This window comes from Drosophila persimilis, unplaced genomic scaffold (genome assembly GCF_003286085.1).
Source record: "Drosophila persimilis strain 14011-0111.01,24,50 unplaced genomic scaffold, DperRS2 tig00000124-arrow-pilon, whole genome shotgun sequence".
Classification (NCBI taxonomy): domain Eukaryota; kingdom Metazoa; phylum Arthropoda; class Insecta; order Diptera; family Drosophilidae; genus Drosophila; species Drosophila persimilis.
In genome coordinates this window covers 3575808-3592418 of record NW_020825294.1, presented here as the reverse complement: position 1 = coordinate 3592418, position 16611 = coordinate 3575808, and the positions used below count along the sequence as shown (strand labels likewise).

The 16611-nt window shown below is 40.1% G+C and overlaps 1 protein-coding gene across 1 annotated transcript in view; it reads right to left on the bottom strand.

Moving 5' to 3' along the window:
- LOC6593664 (neural cell adhesion molecule 1) overlaps positions 1–4848 on the bottom strand; it is a 73750-nt gene extending 68902 nt beyond the window's left edge. Inside the window, exon 1 of the mRNA XM_026987341.1 lies at positions 4647–4848. Coding sequence (XP_026843142.1) covers positions 4647–4848 — 202 coding nt within the window. The remainder of the gene's footprint in view (positions 1–4646) is intronic.
- Between the last annotated feature and the right edge of the window lie 11763 nt (positions 4849–16611).

Sequence of the window (16611 nt, the reverse complement as noted above, 5' to 3'; positions counted from 1 at the left end):
CAACCGAAAAATGTTGCTTTCATGCTCCATTCACCGCAAGAGGCTCCCCCCTGCGCCCTCCAGCCACCCTCTATTCTCCATCCACCCCTCGTTTCGCTCGCTCTCTCCCTCCCTCATCCGAGCCGAGAACCCTTTCTGCTCGACGACTCTTTAGAATTTTTCGTGGTATATTTTTAGGCGATGCCCCAAAAGCCTGGCAACGGCGCCTGGCCACGACATGTAAACTTTCATTCTCAATGGGGGGTCCCCGCAGGGAGGGAGGATGGGAGGAGGGGTGGAGTAGGGGGGCATGTGGCATGTAGCAAGGCTTTTGTGACCTGTCGTCTAGCATTCGCGCTCTCTCTCTCTCTCTCTCTCTCCGCTGCTACAACGTTTTCTTCTGTCTTTTTTTTTTTTTTTTTTTGTTTTTGTATGGAATTTTAGTCAAGCTTTTGTTTTAAAGGCTTTTGTGGCAGAATGCTTTGAATTTTCCTCCTGCCTGCTGCCTGCCTGCTGCCTGCCTGCTTGCTGCCTGCATTTTCATGTTTTTTGGTCGAAAATTGCGCGGCAAATTCAGGAAAATTCTATGCACAAAAGGATTACAAAATGCAGCACGAGGCATCGCGTATCGCATCCTCAAAAGACACATAAAATGTTGTATCCCTTTGAAAGTCTCAAGAATTCATTTCTCTGTTGCACAAAGACAAATAAATCCTAGATTTAGTGTTTGCATTCTTTGGATTTTCCCAGTGACAGTCAAAGTTTCTTGCCCTCCTCCTCCTCCTCCTCCCCCTCCTCCTCCTCGGGCTTTCTTTCACTCTTAATTAATTAAAGCGGCCACCGAAATTGTGGCAGTGTGGGCGGGGGCGGGGTGTGGGCCTCCTGCTGCCGCTGCTTCCGCTGCTGCTCACCTGTCAAGCTACTTGTCAATTCATCGTTTCATCGTAATTAGAAATTCTATAGAAAAGTTGGACGGGGGGCGGTTGGGTTTGTCACTCACTCAAGCAATGCCACCACGAAACTCAAACAATTTGATTGCCACAAAAGTATTTTTTACAAAGCCTAATTTGTGGTTGGCCAAGTGGCAGCAGATTGAGGTGGCAGGCGGGAATGGGTGGAACAATTTTATAGTTTTCCATCCGATTTTGGGGCCTGGCTGTGGGGGGGGAGGGTGGGGGGTTATTTGTTCTAAGGATGAAAGGTTTTTATTTGAATTTTGTTTAAAGGAAGTGCAGGCGAAGAAGCTGAGGAGTATCCAAGGAATCTCTGATCCGTAAAGTAATTTTCTCTTATATAAAATACAAGAATTTCCTGTACAATCCCCGGAACATCCCTAATCATCATTTAAATCTCTTTTAGCAGCTCAAAGTCTTGCTTTTAGTTGGAAAATGTCAGGACGATAAACCAGAATGACATCTAAAATGCTCTCCTGATGTTTGGTTTCCCAGGGAAAAAAAAGGGATAAAAAAGAGACGGGAAAACCCCCGCAGAAAAGCGCCACAAATCAAAAGCCAAGTCAACCTGCGCACTGGAGTTGATTGAAAAGTTTATGCACCTCCAAAAAAAAACTTACACTCTCTCTGTCTCTCTCTCTCTTCCCCCCCCCTTTAAGCTCTCTTTCTGTTTGGGTTAACTTTTCGCTTCGTTTTGGCCCTCGAAAAAGAGCCTCTCAGGTGTTTTGGTAGCTCCCGAAGAGCTATTTGACAAAACTGCCAGCCGAAAAGCTGGGGCTATTTATTATGCCCACAGGATGTAAACGCACACACACACTGGCAAACACACACACACAGAGGCAAGGGGGAAACTGCGTAAATCATTTCCACTTTATGCGTCGCTCTCTTTGTCTCTCTCTCTCTCTCTCGCACTCCCTAAGCCAGAGACAGTGTCAACAAACTGCAAAAGACAGAGCTAAAAAGGGGGAAGGCGGAAAGTTAGAGGATAAGAACTTCGGCCAAGAGAAGCAGCAGACAAGAGCATTAAAAAAGTGCAGACAAAACAGGGGAAAGAGAGAGGGAGAGAGAGAGATAGCAGTGTGTGTGTGTGTGTGTGTGTGTGTGTGTGTTTCCCAATCTTTTGGCAGTCAAAAAGTTTTGCCGTTTAGAAAAGTGTCAAGCATTTTATCACACGAAACGGAAACTGGCCAAAACAACAACAGTCCGAAACATGGCCATAATAAATCTTTAAGGAGTTGGCAGTGGCCTCCCCCCCTCCCCCCCACCACTGAACCCCTCTTAAGCACGGTTGACCCTCTTTAAAATCCTGAACCATTTTCTAATGCATGCGCCGAAAAGTATGCAACGAAAATTGAAAATACACCTGACAGATGACGAAACTACTTCTCTCTCCCTCTCTCTCTTTCTCTGTGTGGCATACTACCTGTCTCTCTTGGCAGAAAAACCCAGAAACTTGTCAACGTGTTGACTGCTGCTGCAGTTATCCAGAAAATACTCCAGGGACAGCAGCGGACATAAGGCGGTTGTAAGTGGCAGCAAACTAGAAGGTACAGTCCTCGCACACACACACACACACACATACCCTCTCTCTGTGTGTGTGTGGCAGTTGCAAACTTTTGTGGCTGTTGCAAAAACCGATTTGACCGACAGCTAAACCTTTTTTTTCTCCTTTTATCGCGGACGCTCAACAACAGAAATGTTGTAAAAACCCCCCAAAAAGTCAAGGAGCGTCCCGTCCCGTTCGGTCCCGTTCGGTCCCGTTCGGTCCGTTCGGTTTTTCCTGCGCGGAAAACGTGGCCAAAGAAAAGGTGCAAAGATTAACCCTTGCGGGGCATCCATCATCAACAACAAGTCGGGCATTAAATGTTGGTCATTTTTTTTAGGTGAAAATTGATTTTCGGTTTATTTTCTTGTGCGAGAAGTTTTTGAAATATATTGCAGTTGCTGCAGTTTTGTGCAGTTTCTGGCTTAAGTTTCCATTTTTTGACAGTCGATTTTTGTCGAGTTTTTATCACCGGAAAAGCGAGTGTTACTTGCAGGTTTAGTTAATGGACAAGTCAACTTTGAACTGCGCGGAAATTGACTAATGGAACTATATTTTCGGAACACGTATAGTTTAAAGATAAAGACATAGTGTATATTCCCAAACTCCAAAAAGCCCCAACGTTTTAAAAACATTGATTATTAATTTTTAAAGCTGAAACATCTCGATTGTAAATTCTGTAAATTGTAAAAACTGTAAATTCTAATATATGTATAAGAAAGCGTATTAATTTGGAAAATTTAAAAAAAATAAAAATTATAAATTATCATTAAAACATAAAACATAAGAGAATAAGAAAAAAAATGCATACATAATAAAATAGAAATTATAAAATCGAAAATATGATGGATACTTATAAAATTAAATACAAATATTAAGTAGAAAAGAAACTATGAAATGAAAGATAAATTAAAAAATGTTAATTAAAAAAATAAATAATAAGTGAATCACAAATATATATATTAAATAAAATATATATATAATATTTGTATTTAATTTTATTAGTATATATATATATATGTACATATATATATATATTTATTTATATATATTATTATTTAATAAAAAAAATTGTAATCTATAAAATAAAATAGAAATGATAAAATCAATTTTAAAACCATAAAATAAAAAATATAAGAGAATACAAAATATAAATTTTAATTATTAAATCTTAATTAGTATGGATATTTTATACATTATTATATATGCATAAATTATATAAATTATCCTATAAATATTAACAAAAAAAATATTAATTATACAAATAAAAAACTTAATTATAAAATAATCTAAAAAATTATAAAATAAAATATATTTTATATCCGATAAAATGATGTATAAATTATGTATTTTTATTTCAATATTAATAAGTTTTACTTAATTGATTTTCATGTAAAGTCCATTTGTACCTCGATTTCCCAAACTTCCTCTAAAAATATAATTGTTTAAGATACTTTGAAAAGTTCTTAAACTTCAATCCTTCTTTCCGGCAAACCCCAATTTATTCGCTCTAATAAAATACCACAATTTAATCCGTAATCTGCATTCGTAATGATCAAAATATCACCTCAAAACAAGAAGAAATAAGATTAGGATTTGGATTAGGGTTGGGACGAGATGGTGGCATTGTACTTGAACAAAAGTGGATGACTACGTGAGTTCCTCTGGCCAGCACAACCCAACTTTACTGCCATAAACCCAGTATCCTGTGTGTCCCGTGTATCCTGTGTCCTGCTCTTAAAATTCCACAAGCATTTGCTTGGGTGCTAATGGAACAGTTTAGAGGAGCAGCCAGGCAGGAGACGCCCCAGAAGGAGGCGGGGCGGCCGGGCGGCCGGGTGGAGGAGCAGTAGGAGCACTGCCCTCGGCTTTTACAGCAGAAAGCAGGGAATGAAATCATAAATGCCAGGACACGTGCCACGACAACAACGTGCCTCGGAACGTTGCAACGAGGTGTTAAGTTTTTTTTTTCTTGTGTTTTTTTTTGGCAAACTTTCGGACTGGCTGCAGTCTCCGTCCGCGACGGGCGGCACTCTTCGCATTCGCATTCTGAATGCAAGTTAGTTAAATATTTAAATTTATTTATTGGACTTTGGACGCCAGAGTGCGACCGGCAGCCACTGCTGCCATTTAAAATAATCAAAAAAAGGACAAGCGTAAAAAGGACTTACCGTGTGCATCTTTCCCTGAAGATCCGCCGCCGCTGGATCCTCCGCCGCCAGAGCCAGGACCCAGGACACCACTGGACATGCCGCCGCCTCCCCCGCCGCCGCCTCCTCCGCCACCGCCGGATGTGGAATGCAGGCGCGCTAATGTGACTGGCATTAGCGGCAGTGCCATTCCACAGAGCAGGGCCATAAAAATTTTCCACATTGTTAACGTGGCCATTTGACTTTTATTGCACTTCATTTTCCACGGCTTTTCCTTGCTCCCTTTTCCTTTTTGCCTTTCTTTCACTATATATATTTTTCTATAATTTTTCTTGGCTTTCCCCTCTTCTTGGGGGAGGGGGGGTCCGCTCCTCCGTTCCGCCGCTTGTTGATTTTAATTTGATGTGGACTTAAGTTGGATTTGGCTTCCAGATTTTCCCGCTGCAGTTTTCCTCCTCCGTTCGTTCTAATGGAAGCACATTTTCGATATTCCTTTCGGGCAGCAGCTGCAACGAAACAGAGACAGAGACAGAGAGAGGGAGAGAGAGAGAGAGAGAGATATGTAGTAGTGGTGGAAAATCCATTGGGTTTGAGTATTGAAAAGTTTTCTTTTAGTTTCGGAGGCTAGTTAAAAAGTTCAACAACTTTCTTTCTTTCGTTCGTTCTTTTGCGCTTTTTCTTTTCCTTTTTTTTCCTCGATTTTCTTGATTTTCTTTTTAGTTTTTTACTTTTTTTTTCTGTGTTAAAGTCAAGTTGAAGCCGCAATTATCGAGTTGTAAGACGACACGCCCCCTTAAGACCACACACACAGACACACAAATGCACATAAATACTCTCCCAAACACAGATACTCCTCTCTCCACTGCACAGCTGTTGGGTTTCACAGGAGCGGTGCTGGCAGGTTCCCCGCCCGCCCTTCAATTTTGCTTAGAAAACTTTTCTTCAAAAGAAAAAGTAAAAAAAATGAGAGCACAAGTTTTGTCACCTTGTTTGGAAAATGTAGGAAAATGGGCCACAATGAATTGGGGGATTCGGTGGAATCCAAGTTGATTGAGCAACATTAGGCATTGGGCATTGGAATTTAAAAGGTATATAATTATGGCAGAGGTGAGAACTTGTGGAAGGACGATCGATGAGTGGCGGGGGGCGGCCGTGAGTGGTGGACGGAGAGAAGTGCTGGTCAGGAATCTAGACGCACCCGCTTATTTTCACTGGTTGTAGGCGACTTCTTGGGCTGATCACAAACTGCGTGCGATGAGCAAAGCAAAAACACTACAAACCGCAAGCATTTCGAAAAGCTTAGCTGCTTCTAGCATAGAAAGGGAAGCGAAAAGAGAGCAGAACTTTGTACGCCCGCAAGCGAGAGATCAAGCGATAAGCTCATATTCAAAGCTACTTCACTCTCCCGCTTCGCTATGGCATTGCACTCTCGCTTCACTTCGGCATTGCACTCTCCCTTTGCTTCGGCATTGCTCTATCGCTTCGCTTCGGCATTGCACTCTAACTTTGCTTCGGCATTGCTTTATCGCTTCGCTTCGGCATTGCACTCTCCCTTTGCTTCGGCATTGCTCTGTCGGCAGCGTGGGAGGAGGAGGGAGCTACAACAACTCAAGCACTTTTTGCGGTCTGTATATTTTTGACGATCGCGCATAGGCAGAGCACTAGACGAGGGAGAGAGCGCAGTGAAACCAAAAGACAAAAAGCACCCACACTCCAGAGAGCGACTCGTGCCTAAAGCGCTGAAGGGCAGAACGGGATGGCCAGAGCAAAGGCAGGTTCATTCAAGTCTTGTGGGATTTGTGTGCGTGCTCGTTCCTGTTTGTTTGCCTTGTTTTTTTTTCTTGTTGCATTTCGTGTCACATTTTGCACTATTTTCTGCATTCCCTGCATTTTGTTAATGAAATTCAAGCGCCTTTAAAAGGAAATAAATCAAATAAAATACGGAAGATTATTCTTTTCTGAAATCCCCTTTTGTAAATTAATAAATACTCCTAAAATTTAAACAAATATTTATACCCCGTTTCTTTTGTTTTATTAATGATCTTTCATCCTTTGGTAAATATTCCTTTTCACAATCAACGCAAAACTCGAACAAATTCCAACCCGTTTCCGTTGTGCTTTCCATTTCGTAAAAAGATAAAGCAACAAGCCGCCAACAAAACGAAGAAGATTTACAATTTCCGTTCATCCTGCAACCCTACCTTTCCTTTCCTTCCACCCATCCCCTCCCCCCAAATCCTCCTCCAAAACGCATCCCTTAGATTGCCTGCCATCGATAAAAACATTCGCCCATAAGCAATATTCCGCTGCCACAAAAGAACCGAAGGGAAATATCGCTGGCTTGTCGCTTTCCACCGAAAAAAAAAAAAAACAAAGTAACTTTCGAATGAAAATAAAGGTAAAGAAAATTGACATCCACCGAAAAAGGAAGACAAAAAAAAAAACGAAGACACATCTCATGTATCTTTTTCTATAGAAATAATAATGATTTGCAAATATAAAAAAAAGGGAAAGGAAAAGGAAACAGAGAAAACTTAAAGGTGGGAAAACACCAACAAAAAAAAAAGATATGAGCTGACAAAAGGTGGGAAAAAGGAAAAGGTAGCGCCAATAAACGGGACAGGACACAAAAGGTGGCCCCGACAGATACAAAGATGCTAGATACAAAAGAGACAGATGGCAACCCTGGCATTTTTGAGGGGTTGGTGGGGGTGGAGGGGGGACGGAGGAGATAGGCGAAAAAGGCAAATCAATAGGCGGCGTTTTTTTTCAACTTTTCTCCCACATCCTCCTACGTTTCCTGCTCCTTCGTCCTTATCCTCTATCTCCCATTGTCATTTTGTCAACGTGTCCGTCGAGTGTCGTCAAAAAAATGTTGTTAGTAGAAAAGAGGCCCCCATCCCCAGGAGGAGTACCCCGAAGCACCGCAGCTCCTTAATAATGATAAGAATGTAAGACAGTGGCAATAAGCGACCAAAAATATGGCCTAAAGATAAGCAAAAGAGGGGCTTGGGGTGGACCAGCCGAAAAGGTGACAATGTGAGAAGCAATAATAATAATAATAATAATAATAAATGATGAAAGGGCACCCCTAGCCCATACCCCAAGCCTTAAATGATGATAAAACTAATGACGCGACGACTGGGCAATTATTACAAAATTTGTTTTCATTCAACAACAAAAAAAATAGAAGCGCAAAATTATACTAAAAACTGCACAGAGCGAGAGAGAGAGGGAGATGTAAGCCAGTGGGAAAAATATAGTATAATTTTTAGAGGGACAATAGCGGCAGCAGGGGGATGGGGCTCTGGCTGATGGCCCTAACTTGAACTACGAGTACACTTGAGCAATTCGCGCACAGTCGAGTGCGCACATTAACACACACACACACACACACACAATGCCACGAACCGAAAAACAAATAACAAAAGAGGCAAATGGCCAAGGCAAAATCAACATGGCGTACAGTGAGCGGAAACGGAAACGTCGGCCAGGCCGAGGAGCAACAGAATCAACCGACCAATAGACAAACATCGAGGGGGGCGGGTAGGGGGGTAGGGGGCTGGGTGTGTGTGTGTGCTGGAAAACCAAAGCAAAATGAAATAAAACAAAACATCATTGAGAGGGCAAAATGGAACCAACAAAAAGAGGGGAAAAACGAATAAGGGATGCCCTCTGAAGGTACCCTAAAGTGAAGGGAATCTGGGGTTAAAAAGGGGCTCCCTTTTGGGTGTCCCTGTGGTCCTCAAGTCCCTTCAACCCACCTCAAACCCCTTCTTATAGCTAATCGACCCCCGTCCAAAAATTTAGAGAGCATTAAATACACGTAACATTGGACTTGGAGGCAGGAATGAAAACGAAACACACACATTTGATAGACACATTTTATTGCATGCAGTGGCTCGTCAGTGGCCTGTCGCTGTCGCTCTCTCAGTGGCTGCCTCAGTGCCTGGGACTGACGGACTGACAGACGATGGGACAGAGGAAGGGTCTGAAAGAGTAAAGTGCCTGGGGCAAGGTTTCCCAGCCCCAGCCCCAGCCCCACCCCCAAGCACATCATACACAAGCAATCTAGACAATAGTTCTGTGTGGCATTTCTCTCCTGGACTGGCTCCTGCAGCAACTGCTGCTCCTGCAACAATTGCTGGGGTTGCCTGCCCCTGCCTGTCAATGGCTGCCTAGCCGTTTCCTGACCCTCAATTGCCCCAACGCTTGGTCTTTCTCCTGTCCTCCCCCCCTCTCGCCCTTCTCTTATCTTGCCCCCTTTCTCTAGCACACTCTTTGTGTCTGTGTCTGTGTCTGGGGCTCTCTCGAACTGGTTCGTCGGTTGTTGTTGTTGTTGTTGTTTGTTCCGTGTTGGTTTATTGTTCCCCCAAGTCTCATTCTTTTCTATTTGGTCTAAATAAATTTTTATCATGTGCAAAAAAAAGACGAAAAATCTCTTAGTCCGAGCGGCAAGTCCATCATGCAGTAGTCTCTGGTACGTCATTCACTCATTCATTCATTCAGTCGGTCGGTCGGTCGGTCAGTCATTCACTTCCTCCACCACTCCATTCCCTACTTTCCACTGTATTTTCCTTCTGTTTCTTATGGGTTTTTCTTGTTCTCTCTTGTTTTTTTCTCGTGGTTATTGAAGCAATCATTCGGAACATGCCCGACCGAGCGAGCGAGCGACCGACCAGTAGAGCGCTTTTCCCCTGTTTAATATGCGAGAAAATTTAAGGAAAATTACTGTTCATAATATGGCATTAATGGTGTCGCGAAACAATCTCCATATACAGCCCCTACCCGCCGCCTCCCTCTTCGATATCTGATTTTTAGTGTCGTTGAGATTTATGTTTTCCGATATATAAGGGAAATGCTCGCTTTTCCACGGGGTTTGACATATGGGCCAACACTTAAGCCGCTGGGGCTTTATGCCCAGCAATTTATGTATCTGCCGCACTGCCAGTATTTTTGTATCTTACGGATACACTCGTATATGTTTATATTTATATTTATATTTATTGCTTATATGCACTTTGCGGTTAAGAAATTGTTTTCGATGATTAACTTTGATGGTAGTTCCATCCACGAGTGATCCATCGAATGCTCTCCCCCCAAATGTGCCCCAAATGTCCCACCAAATGTCCTGCCATAGACAGGACCGAACCACTAATGCCCCAGGATTATGGCCAGCAGGAAAAGCGGGCCACAAATTGCTTATGGAAAAACGGGAAACGGGCATAAATATTTCCTATTGATTTTCACTTAAAATGAGACAAAAATTATGCCACATTTAGTGATGAGAAAACAAATGAATCCAAAATAAGCCACAAACTTTTGGTAATTAGAATTTCCCACAAAAACACAAGAAACAAAAACAAACAAAAAATAAAAGAATATAAATTATGGGTATATAAACTATTTATGGGGAAAAACTCCACTGAATATTCAATTAAAAAAGAATAAGAAGTGGAAAATAAAATCACAAAATTTTGAGGCTAGGAAAATTCGAAAACTATTTTTCTATGAATGATTTTTGTATTCCTAGGCTTATTTTGTAATCACTATTTCTCACTTCTAAATTGTGGGATTTCTGTGTTAATTTCAAATGAAAAATATCCCAAAAACAATAGTTTTAAATCAGATATTATAGCCCCCAAGGTAATCCTCTTTCTAGCCTTCTTTCTTTTTGTCTTTCTCCGAATAGGGGAAAAATGTTGAGTAGAAATATAAGTGGGAAAATACGCGTTTCTTAAGGGTGATCAGCCATGCAAAAATCTCTGATAATACCAGTGTTGCAAACATGTTTTATCAGTGTTAAAAAGTGACGGAATAAAAATTATTTTTGATATGCGAGAATAATTTAATAAATATTTTGAAAGAAGTGGAATAAAATTTACTTAAAAAAAATATCAGAACCCCAAACAGAGGGCTTTCAGGAATTTATTTACATTTATTTTTGACTTTAAATCAGAGAGAGAGAGAGAGAGAGAGAGATATAGAGAACTCAACAGCTACCCAAAAATTTGTTAAAAATTATTTAAAGAAAAAAAAATTCCACACAGCCCCAAACAGAGTCTCCATTTAACTCCATTTTCTGCAAAAAAAAAAAAGAAAAAAATAAATACTTTTCTAATTTAATTTCCTTTAAAAATACTTTTCTAATTTAATTTGCAAAACTTTTCCAAAAATCCCACAAAAGGTACACCAGTCCCCCCTCCCCCACACACGGACAGACACCCGCAAATATGACACATAAAATCAAGAATCCAGGGAATCCAGAGGAAACCCTTCAGCAAACAAATCAAACAGATGCCGCAGATCTCCACGGCAGAAAGGACTTTTTCCTTTGTCAAATATTGCTGTTGCTACAGCCCCCCCTCCCCCTCCCTGCACCACCGCCGCTGTTTCAATAAACTTATGCAAATATTCAATTTGGAGCAAGTTTTCTTTTTTTTTTTCTTTTTCTTGCGTTTGACAAATGATAAAACCAAACAAAAGGAAGCACCAGACAAATAAAGTTTTCACACCCAAAAAAAAAAGGCAGGAAAAAAGATATATACGAATATGCGGCGGCTTGTTGCTTATCAAAATTAAAATCACCCAAAAAGAGAGGGGAAAAGAGAGAGTAATAAAGAATAAAGAGTGTATGTGGTGGGGGCTACTTTTCGGAAGAAGGTTTTCCATCAGACGCCCCTCCAATCATCAGCTAAACAACTTATTTCTGGCCTTCCTTCCAGACACCTCTCTCTCTCCCTCTCTCTCTCTCTCTACACCCTTTGCCCCTGCTTCCTTCTCTTTTTTGGTAAAGGGAAAACCCAAAGTAAATTTCAATTTAACCTTCATCGAGCAAAACTCATTTATATTTATAAATTCGCCGACGAACGCCACCAAAAAAAAAAAAAAAATGAAAGAAGAAAAAACAGGATATGAAAACAGGAAGCAGCAAAAAAGCCAGTATGAAAGATGGGTTTTTCGCAAAGAGAATCTAAAGATACTCTAGCAGATCCATCAAACCCAATAAACTTGCAGGATTTTGAACAAAATTGGTGGGAAGAGAAATTTTGAAAAAGTTAAAAATTTGTATAATTTATCTAGTATTTATGGGAATTAGTTCTGGAATTCTAGGACCTTATGCCAATTGCAGTCCTTTGAAAAAGTCGAGGAAAAATTCATAAAGAATTTTATTTTAAGACTAATCTGTAAAGATTGTATTAAAATTCCCATTAAGACTTGTTTAAAACTTAACTGATGAGACGAATGACCCAAAAATGCCAAAATGTTAAGGTGTGATTTTTCTTTTAAGAACGATCCTTTCATTATCGTGTAATTCGAATCGGATATTAGTGTTTCCTGATCTTTAAAGTGCCTTTGTCAACAGCATATTACCCCCTTGAAAGAGTAGCCATAGAAAAAGACTGAGAGAGGGAGAGAGCAATAGCCCAACAGAGACCGACAGATAGAGAAAGACAGAGACAGAGACAGAGAGAGACAGAGAGAGACAGAGAGAGACAGAGACAGAGAGAGAGAGAGAGAGAGAGAGGGCTACAAGTAACGAATATAAACGAAATAAATGCCAAGTGGAGGAGGGCCAAACGAAAGGAAAAAAAAACACACACACACAATAAATAAAAATAAAAATAAAAATGCGTGTGTGTGTGTGTGTGTGTGTGTCTTATGGCGGTGGTGGCATAATAAAACTGCACCAAAAAAAAAGCCCCAACCCCCCGCAATCGGAAAACCCAACACCCAAAACAGGAAACAAAATTCCGCTTGCGGGGGGGGGAAGCCCCTTAAAAGAGAGGAGAGCCTTCGAGGGCGAGGGGGAAAACCATTGAGGTAGAGGGTGAAATGGAGATGAAGCTAAAGACGAAGCCCGAGGAAAGGTCAGGGGGTAAGGTAGGTAAGGAATAATAAAAGTAAGGGAAGGCACACACACACACACACACACACACAAACACACACACATGATGGGGAAAAGGCGGCCAAAAGGGATAAAAATCCATCAAACTTGCAGATAAGCCAAAAGTAGGAGACGAAAGAGAGCGAGAGAGAGACGCGAAACGAACTGAGAGGCGAGGGAGGGGCAGGTGGATATATGCCATGCACTGAGAGAAAAAGAAGTGCTAGTTTTTGCCCTCAAAAAAGAAGTTTTCTATATCTTAAACCGATCCCAAGACTTGGATAGAGAATAAAGGTATAAATCCATTTGGATCAACATTCCATAGCTCATTTTCTCCCAGTGCATCAGTAGACCTCTGGCTGCTGGCTCTCAGTAGCCCTCCCCATTCCCGCTGCGAGGGGGGCCTGCCATTGGGTGGTGGGGCGTCACGATTGGCATCGTAAAAGGCGAAAATATTGCGCAAAATAATGTTTCATTTCGGTAAAATAACATACTCATCATTGAATATACAATATAAATGCAAAGAGAGAGGCGGCAGAGCCCCACGCCACAGCAGCAGTAAAGGACTAAGGACCAACAACGAAGGACTCTCCCCCCAACCTTTAATCCAAGAAACACAGACCAACATTTTGGCCTACAAGAGCTCTATTTTTTTGACTGGTTAGTTCTCCCATGGGTTTTAATCATTTAAGGAGTAAAAGTTTAATTTTATTTCCATTTTTTTTTTGGTTTAAAAAAATAAAAAAACTTAAACATTTTTGAACACATCTAAAAAGAAGACACATTTTTGAGTTCTTAAAATTATTAGATAAGAAAAACTAACTACTGAAGGTAGAAATATCAAAGAACAAATGAAATCAAAAATATATAAAATCAAGGGCATAAAAGAGAAAACTTATAATCTGTATAAAATGCTATAAAAATGTGAAATATATATAAAAAAAAATTATTTTCAGTGCCGGACTGTTGGCACAGCAGTTTTATAGTTTTTACAGTTTTCAACTTTTTTAAGAACTTTTCCATCGCCATATTTAAGATTGGCTAATTTTTATAAGCGTGACTTGAAAGCATTACTTTTCACAATTGTTTAAACGAAAAATGGTCTAATCAATGATTTATCAAATCAAGGGCATAAAAGAGAATCTTTTAATCTGAATAAAAACCTATAAAAATGTGAATTTAATAGAAAAAAACATTCGGCCAAATTATTTACAGTGCTGGCCCGCCCAGCAGTTACTTTACAGTTTGCAGCTGTTTTAAAAACTTTTCCATTGCAATTTTCACAAAAAAAAATCATTTTATTCGATAAATTAATCAATTCTTTTTAAGACTGGGTCATTTCTATAAGCTTTATTTTATTACATTAATTTTTGCCATTTTTTAAACGAAAAAGTGGACTAAAAATTGTCGCTCAAAAGTGTTGGCACGTGGTTTCTTATGAGAAACATGTTCTTCTAGTGCCACCTATCATATGAAAAGGAATCGTTTAAATTTACCAGAAATTAGGGGAAGATGCCGTAAGTAAGCCTGCCACAAACTTCTATCGTATTTGAAAAGAAAAAACGCTGACTTTCTGGCTTTCAATCTTAAGATATTTCCGAGATTCACATAGAAATTAATTTAACCACATAATAGATCTGGGGTTAAAACACTTCCCCTACCAAAAGAAATGTGCAGTACCCTTCAAGTACTTTCCCACCATAAAAGACAGCCTCCTACAACAGGAAATCAATCAAATTGTAGCCTCTAGAGCAAATACCAATTTCAACATTTAATATTCCTTATTTCTGAATAAAATATTCCAAAAATATCAGCGACATAATATAATTTAAAATGAGTGAAAAAGAAAACACAAAGAATATAAAAAACACACAACTCAAAACGGAAAGCCACAACATGAGGGTCCTGCAGCTGTTGAAGGTTGCGTTTGCGTTTGAGGATTGCGTGCCACACATAACAATGGGGCAGGCGGCGGTGGCACACACACAAAAATTGCGGCATTCCACGCTTTTGAAATCAATCTTCCTAATGACAGACATCCAGAAGCAGGCAAACATCCAAACAGAAACAGAAACTGGAATAAAAGGCGACTTGTAGACACGTGCGTTTCCCCCCCCCCCCCCCTCTCTCCCTCGCTGTTTTTTCACGCTCAAGTATCTGGCACTTGTAACGGTAATCGATCTGAACAATAACAGAATGAAAAGGCATAAAAAAAGTATATTATATATTAACAGCAAAAACAAAACGCCGCAAAAACAAAATACCTGACAAGGCACGAAAACGCACTAAAGGAAGGAAGGAAGGAAGGAAGGAGGGAAGGGGGGAGGGGGCAGATGTCTGCTGCCTCTCATGGAGGCTTTTCTTTGGCAGGTACTGCCAGATGATTCCAAAACAATTTTCACCTTTTGTTTGAGGTTTTTGTGTGAATTAGAGAGGGCGAGAGAGAGAGAGGGGCGTTTCCAAGGGGCTCCAAAGAGGAGTTTAAGTGTTTCCTAAGAGCGGGGGGGGGGGGGGGGGGGGGATTCTGGGAAAATGAAATGCAAGCGACAGCCCAGAGGAAAGTAATTGGATAGGCAGGTGTCTCTCTCTCTTTGTCTCTGTGCCAGGAAATCATTTGCTTAGTGCTCGATTTCTGTGGCAAGGACTACGCGTACTGCCAGCGGAAGATACGAATTTTTAAATGGAATATAATTGATATACAGATTTTTTTAGGCCATTTTATTTGAGGAGAAGAAATTTTAATGCTGGAAGTTTTTATTTAAATTCTATGCTTCAGAAAGTTGAGATCTTAGAGCCCCTGCAGTGCCTCGTAATTCCTGTTCTCCCTTTACAAAATAAATTTCCATAAAAATAAATTACAAAATACGTTTCCAGTCTTTGTCTTTCCAGTCTTTAAATCGAGTAAAAGTCTCCCCTAAGGATCCCCTTTTAAGAGCTCCGTTCGAGCTCTTGAATTTATTTGTTTCACTCTCTTTGCGTTTTGTTAAATGATTATGGATTCCCTCTTAAAAAAAGATTTTCTATTTTATTTTTGTTATCGATATTTGCAACAGAACTTTGACTTTTATATGTAAATATTTAAAATAATCCCTGAGGCCCCGCACTTATTATTATTATTGTAAAAATCCCTACAGAATATTCCCAGCGCCCAAGGGAAAATGCATATAAAAAACCATTCGTTAATTTCAAGCAAAACATATAAAAAACGATACAAAAATACATATTTTTCTTTCCCCAAAAAAAAACCATCCCTCATGTGTAAATATTTTGCCAATTTCTTTAATCGTTTTTTTGTTGTGGGCCTTAATTTCATTTGTTAATTCGCTTCAGAAAAATGCAATAAAGTTTTTTTGCTTAATTGTTGGATCGCATTTTAATCCAAATTAAAGTGAAATAAAATAGAAACATTTACTTTTCAATTTGCATAAATATAAAGGGATAAAAGGGAACAACTTTTCTTAATGCAAAAAAAAAGAAAAGAAAAAGAAGAAATGGGGAAATGGCATTGCATAAAACTTAAACCCACTCAGAGATAGAAAGAGTGAGAGAGGGAGGGGCACTCACAGCAGGGGGGAGGGGGAGAGGGAGGAGTAAGTTCTCTGCAAGCCAGGGATCCAGGTGGGGGTTAGAGATGAGGGGGTGAGGGGGTAAAAAGTACATTAAAATCACATTAACCCGTCAACGGTTAAGGCATTACGGGGTATGCGTAACTTTTGTTTATACGCTCTGGCTTAATGCCTTTTTGAAGTACACAAACACACACACACACACATACGCACACACACACTCTTATACACAGGGGAATATAAGTGCCTCCTGATAAGCCACATATCCTCATATATAACGTATCTTTTTGTCAACTAAAACCCAAACCAAAACCAAACCCCCGTCCCTCCTGCGGTGTGGAATCCCTTTGGGAACTGGAAATTTTAATATCTAAAAAAAAACACCAAATGTATCTCTCATTTTGTGTTTGACTACACTTGGAGAAAAATAGAGGTGCTTTGAATGTTGAAAAGTGGAGGGGAAGCACTTATAATAAAAGTTTGAGTATTGGAAGGTCTTCTTATTTGCCAGAAATATTTACAGAATATTTAT